Below are 7039 nucleotides of genomic sequence, written 5' to 3'. Positions count from 1 at the left end.
CTCGGCTGATGGACGTGCGTTCCTAATTTACTGGCAGACAGACCACAACAACGCCAGACACGGAATCGCGCGTTTTGATTTCGTCCGCCCGAACGGCTGCCCGCCTCGGCTTATTGATGGCGAATGAGGTGTTGCAAACTCGATTGATTTATTGTCCTGCAGTGTCCTGGACAGCTCTCTAGTCCGTTTGTGGCTGCCGATCCTGATCGATTTGCAGGCCAAACTTAGTTACTTCGCCTATATAGCCCTCGCGTCGGACTGAAATTGCGTAACGCAGCCGGAGACCTTTCAACCCGCCAGAGATTTGATTACCTGCCGCCTGCCTGCCCACTGTCCCTTTTGTCAACGTAGCCCATTAGAGAATCCTCTCTTGCGTTTACTCCTCATTGGGCTGCAGATGACAATTAACTGCTTCGGATTTGAACACGATCTCATTTAACCCTTAATTTGTTTAGATCTCCTTATTTACTTTTCCGTCCGGGTTTTTCAGCAACTGGTTATTAAAAAACGGAAGATTAATATATATTTTATGTATTTTTTTCTCAAAATTCTTGACAAAATCTCGAAAACTTGAATGTTAACACAGCTTAGTGTTTTTTAAGTTGACCATAAAACTGATTTTTACTTTCCATATCTAGACATTAAAATTACTTAAAAGTTTACTGATTGTGAGGTAGTGCTAATTTTCTTGGGACAAATATTAAACGCTTTAAAGAAATTTCGTCTTATTCAGGTGAAAAAGAAAAATAAATTGGTGTGAGGCGAACCATAGTTGAAGCTAATTTAGATTGTAACGCCTTCTCGCCACTACTGTCCTACTACTTAGCATTTAACCTGTATCGCCAGGTGGCTGTACAAAGGTGTGCGACAATCAGTGCACCCCTTACTGCACCTATCAGACTCGCACCAAAGCATTCGCAGCAAATGGACTCTCTCCGGCTAGGATGAGATTTGGTGCGAGAAAATTCCATAAAAACTATTTCTTATTAGACCCGCACTACGGGGTAAGTGTCATAATTGTTTAATATTCGAATGCTATGTTTTTATTGTTTAAATCATTTACTGTAAATGTGATTTTTGATTATTTATTGATTACTGATACCTCAACCACGAGACTTGAATAAAAGACGAATAATAGCACTACAAAAAGACGCATTTCTGTCACGGCTCCACGTCCCACAAGATGGTTAATTGAGTCTTACAATTAATTGATTTCATCGATTTTTTTAAAAGTAAAAATCAAATGCTTCACTTCACAAAAGAACAGTTTCTTTTTCCAACCCTGATCATGAGCTATATTTTTGTATGACTATAAAATTTGATTTTATCCGTAGGTTACTGTAGTTAATTTTTAGTATCAATATTTTGAAAACTCAATTTGAGATTAATTTTATTGATGGCAACCACGTAATTATCAATTGATTTAATAATAATTTGAAGAGGTGAAAAGTGCTGACACATTTTTACATTGCGTAACCTTGTGAACTCCCACGCGGATATATTCTGTGAAAAGGCTCTCCTGCTCTATTGCCGCATCGGCCCCTGCGGTGATGATTCTTTCCCAACTATTTCAAAGAACCATGAGGAATGTTTGTTGGAATCTGAATGTTTCCAGACCCAGAGGACATTCTGTTAGCGTAGTAAATGGCTTTATTCCAATTTAAAATTTAAAATTTTGCCTCCAGACCAACCTGAATGCCCTCGAAACATGTGATTTATAATACTATTTATCTGTTGGATATTCAAAATAATTAGAAATAAAAATGATAATCGTTACAAAAATTTCACTCATCATCATCGGTTTAAAAATTAAAAATTTCTTTAATTATTTTTCCTCCGATTTCATTTTTAATGAAATGAAATAATGCACAAGTCAATAATTAATCTCCATATTTTCATTATATTTTTTTGGCCAATCAGTTTGTAATTTTTTTTTAATAAGAAAAAATTGATTTAAACTAGCGATTTTTTTTAATTATGGAATAAAAAGTTTCATGGGCAACGACGTAATTATGAATTTATTAGATAATAATTTTAACAGGGGGCAAGTGCTGCCAACGCTGCCACATTTACATCACGTGACCTTCAACGCGCATGCGTTCGCTCACGTGGCTTATTACACGCTCCGATTGCCTCTCCTGAGTCACCAGCTAGATCAGTGGTTAATGGAGTCGCCAACGGTGTGATACTATATTTCGCAACTATTTCAAAAATCAGGAACATTCAAGAACTTTCAGGAATAATCTGGATGTCTCCAGTCCTAGAAGATTCTGGTAACGTAATAAATGGCTTTATTCCAATTTAAAATTTTATCTCTAGACCAACCTGAATCTCCTTTAAACATTTAATGATAATCGTTACAAGAATTTCACTTATTAACTTTATGTTGAGAATTAATAAAGTTTTTCTAACAATTTGACAGGCAAAGGTGGGGCGGTTTCTTTAGTTCTTCGTCGATCTTGAAAAATGCCTCTTGGCACTGTTCGGACCAAATTAACGCAGGGTGCCACATCTCTAATTTGGCTAAAGCTGGTTCTTGGGTAACGACCTGAGCGGCCACGCGGACGCGTTGGGGCAGTTCAGACCGAGTAATTTTATCACACTTTACCATCATCGGTTTAAAAATTATAAATTTCTTTAATTTATTTTTCAGATTTGATTTTTGATAAAATGCACCAATTTTCACTGTATCTTATTTTTTAGCCAATCAGTTTGTAAATTTTCTTTGAATAAATAAGTTGATTTAAATCAGCGAATTTTTTTAATGATTGGATAATAATATTCAAAGGAAACCACGTAATTATCAATTGATTTAATAGTAATTTGAACAGGTGAAAAGTGCTGCCACGTTTACATTGCGTAACCTTCAACGCGCATGCGATCACGATCACCCACGTGGCTTTTTCTACCTCTCCTCTGCTGACGCGTCAGTATAGTCAATGCATTCCCCTGCTGATGTTATATTTTTAAACTATTTCAAAAATCAGGAACTTTCAAGAACTTTAGGGAATCATCTGGATGTCTCCAGACCTAGGAGATTCTGGTAACGTAATAAATGGCTTTATTTCAATTTACAATTTTGCCTCCAGACCAACCTGAATCCCCTTTAAATATTTAATTTAAAGTAAGATTTATCTGTTTGATATTCTAAACTATTAGAAGTAAACACGATAGTCTTTACAAGATCTTCACAAAATAATTTTGCCATCATCGATTTAAAAATTATAAACTTCTTTAATTTATTTTTCAGATTTCATTTTTAATACGAAATGAAATCCAATGTATGTCTAAACCGTACAATAATTATCGAAATATTTTCAATGTCTTTTTTTGCAAATCAGTTTGTAAATTTTCTTTTCATTGAAAAATATCAGTTTTTATTTTACACTGAACGTCCTGACAATGTTTTACTTTGATTAAACTTGATGCATTTAAAATATAAAGTGCTCCATTGGATTCGTTCCGTTACACAGAATTGCAATCATTAAATAGGTGCCTATGGTTCCCCTTTGTACAAACTAAAAAATTCTGGTGTCTCTTGTACACGCTAAAAAAATTAAAAATTGGTGTAATATACTTTTTAAACCGTGTTGAACCCGAATTTGATAGTCGTGCGCAACCAAAGTCTTAATAACATGTGATTGAAAGCGGCACGCGACTCTTTTGTGGCCGATTAACATACAAATTTCTTCATCTGAACCGCAATTTGCGCGCATTCTCGAGCTGCATTAAGATGCAAATCCGCGATTATTTGTCACTCGATAAGAACATAAGCGCGGACGGCGCGCAGTTCAAGCAAATAATCGTCGGCACGTGATTTACACGCAGGAAAAAGTTTGTATTAAAAAACGCGGGGATTTATTTGCTTCCCTCCGGCGAGAAAAATCCCCCCATCGGACCAATTCAACCCCAGTTGAATCGTCTGCTCGCATAATATATGTTACAACATCGTGTGTAGCGCGCTACTGATGACAATGTTTTAATCTCAAATTGCTTTATTTTTCAGGAATGTCGTAAATATTTCTCAACAATATGTTGGTAAATTATGTATTTCAGATTTTCGGTGAAGAAATCGATACAAAGAAAAATACTATCACCTATTTTCACGTATTCTCTGGTTCTGCAGTTGATTTTTTATTGTTCAGTCGTCGCGTAGAAAAATTTGAATTTTTTTAGTAGGCTCCTGGTTGACGCAGATGTATCATTGCAAGAGCCGGAAAATATTTAAATATAAGGGGTGAATTTGATACAAATGATTTCCTTTTAATTTTTGTTAGCTAAATAATACTATCACAACTAAGATATTTAATTAATATTTTTTATTCAGAAAATAACTGATAATTATCATGAACGGGCGTATTCATTGTTCCCGATATTTAATAGCATCAATCTATTTAATTAATATGACAAATCGCACTCTAACTTTTAATTTTTACGCGTATAAATTTGTAATAGATTCATATTGAAATTTTAGCATTCCAATAGAAAGAATAGAGAATATGAAATTATCACGTAACATTTCTCACGCTACTCCCCACGTTGCTGAAATTATTGGAGCTATGTGGGGGTTGAGGGTTGGTATAGTTCCACGCTGTGTGCCAGAGGGCTCTGGGCTCTGCGAGGGGGTCTCATAAAATCGGGTGAGCACGTTTGATCGTCGCAATTTAGTCCGCACCAGCCACCATGGCAGTACCAGTGCTCAACGAAGACACCGAAACCACCAATCTGATCAGAGTGTTGATCCACCGTTTGGAAGAGATGTTAAGACGTGACATACACGTCGCATCTCTCCCTCCGCAGCCGCCTCGACCACCACCACCACCAGGTTAGTTAACTTTTACTCTATCTCTAGAATTCAAAATCAATTTCATATTCAAAGAAGAACACTTACAAAAATTTTGCAACAATATCGATGGTGTAATTTTTTTTATTTATTACCTCAAACTCAAACGAACCGATTCTTCTTCTGAAAATTATTATTTTAAATATTTTTGCTACTGTACCACGTTTTCTGGTGAAAAGTGGGTGTTTAAAAAATAACAGAAAAGTTGTTTTAGTTCACATGCTCTTCTAAGATGATTAATAAATAAAGAAAAAAGTTCTAAATTTGTAGTCGAAATGTTTTCTTTGTTTCTTTTTAATAATTTTTTAAAATTTTTCTCGACAGAGGCACAAAACATGCTGCAGTTCTCGTCGGGCCGGGCTGCTGTGGTGGCTGGTCAGTCAATGTCCACGGACTCGTGGACAAAATGCCCCTGCGCCGGTCGTCTTCCCAAAGGACTTAAGACGACCGCAAGGTTAGCGATCGGCATTTCGCGCTCCCTGCGAACCCACGTCAGTCAGCTCAGCGTAAGTCTAAACCTAATTTTGATTTTAATAACTTGTACTGATGGAAAATTTATTTGTTTGCAGGGAAAGATCAACAAATCGTGCCGGGAGGATTTGTCCAAAAATTGAAACATAAAAAATGTTTTTCTATCAGGTGAAGCGAAACTACACCACCGATAATTCTGGTCACATTCAAACAGAAAATGCCGATAACAGGAAAGGAGAAATTTATTGATATTTCTCTCCAAGTTGTATGTTCATTAACGTATTTCATCCTCATTGATGAAAACTTTCTCATTCCTAATACCCATCTATAATGTACATTATATTGGAAATATGAACATCGATGTGACGCATAAATTGATAATGATTTATTAATTATTTTTGGGCAAGCGTTCTGGAGGTATGACAAAAATTGAAACAAAAATATTTAATTTACAAAGTCAGTGTCGTCACTTTCGGTTTTTCAAATTCCCATCACGTGCTATATGTTAACCATCAATTTTTGTAAAAATGGGCTAAGAGCCACATTCAATGAGCACTCGACCTGTTCAACAAACCAACACTTTGTCAAATACTGAAGATAGTAAAAGTGTTCGGTTAATCGTAATCCTATAATAAACGTGCCAGGCTCAAGGTTTGTGTAGACTATAAAAGTTTATATAAAACTGCACGAATCCGCTCATTTTTGTAACGAAATTTCTATGTTTGTATGTAGATTGAAATAAACTGATTGAAGAGCATGTAAAATGTTTGTGTTACTTGATCTGATTATATCGTATTTTTTTTATAAATCTGCACAGGTATTGTAATTTAACTGTTACTCGTACCTGGAGTTGTAATCCAGTTTGGTGAACAACTCAAACGCCTTTTTTCACACTAGTTTTCCATTACAAATTTCACTTCTTGAAATCAGTGTTTTGTTTACAATGGGTGAGACGCACAAACTTGTTTGCGTTGGTGCAGGTCAAGATCTATTTTGTACACTCGATCGCCCAGTTTTCCCATTCCCCACGCCATCTGCTTACAGGGGTGAAACTTTTAAGGGAAAGAAGACCGGTGGCGGCAACAATAATGGGATGTTATTTTATAAAATTTGTCAAATGATTAGTAGTGGAAACCTAAACTTCATTATATTGATACTGACAAAAATAATGTTTTCAGGCTCACCACAAAAATCAATTGGTATTTATCGTCTTTAGGGGTTGAAAAATTGGAGGATATATAACTTAACCATAAATCCAAGTTTAAATTTCTGGGGGATGAATGACCGTCTAATTTATCCACTTAATCCCAAACACGAACAAATCACAGTTCAGCATATATGACATGCGTTTAGGCAGAGAGGAAAAAATAAATAATGGAACGGCACGTGTTGCAGCGTGAGAAAAACGAGAAAAAACGACAGTGGTTGAAATGGAACTGAAGAGCCATCTCTCGGCAAGCTGCAGGGAGTATTTGGGGTGAGAAGGGGTGCAAGTTGAATCGGCAGATGGCAGGGGGGTTTCCACTCAAGGGTAGATCGACGGTGAGCTTACTCCTGCTCTGTCATAGATGGAACCACCATGAGGAAATTCTAAATACACGAGACTCTGATTTTTTATTAAGCGATAGATAGTTTTGCTCTACATTTTGTTAGAACGCATTCATAATATTTTTATTTAATTTATCCTGCCATGTGATTTAAAAAAATGTATGGTTTTACGTGTTT

General features: G+C 36.1%; 1 protein-coding gene across 1 annotated transcript; it reads left to right on the top strand.

The window, feature by feature from the left end:
- Positions 1-4683: 4683 nt before the first annotated feature.
- LOC135937324 (uncharacterized) lies at positions 4684-6065 on the top strand. Its single transcript, XM_065480475.1, has 3 exons — positions 4684-4825; positions 5168-5349; positions 5413-6065. Exons 1-3 carry the CDS (start codon positions 4684-4686, stop codon positions 5455-5457), a joined length of 369 nt encoding a protein of 122 aa, XP_065336547.1. The 3' UTR covers positions 5458-6065.
- The last annotated feature ends 974 nt before the right edge of the window (positions 6066-7039 follow it).

This window comes from Cloeon dipterum, chromosome 2 (genome assembly GCF_949628265.1).
Source record: "Cloeon dipterum chromosome 2, ieCloDipt1.1, whole genome shotgun sequence".
NCBI lineage: Eukaryota > Metazoa > Arthropoda > Insecta > Ephemeroptera > Baetidae > Cloeon > Cloeon dipterum.
Note: the sequence above shows the minus strand (reverse complement) of the source record. Positions and strands in the feature narration are given on the sequence as shown.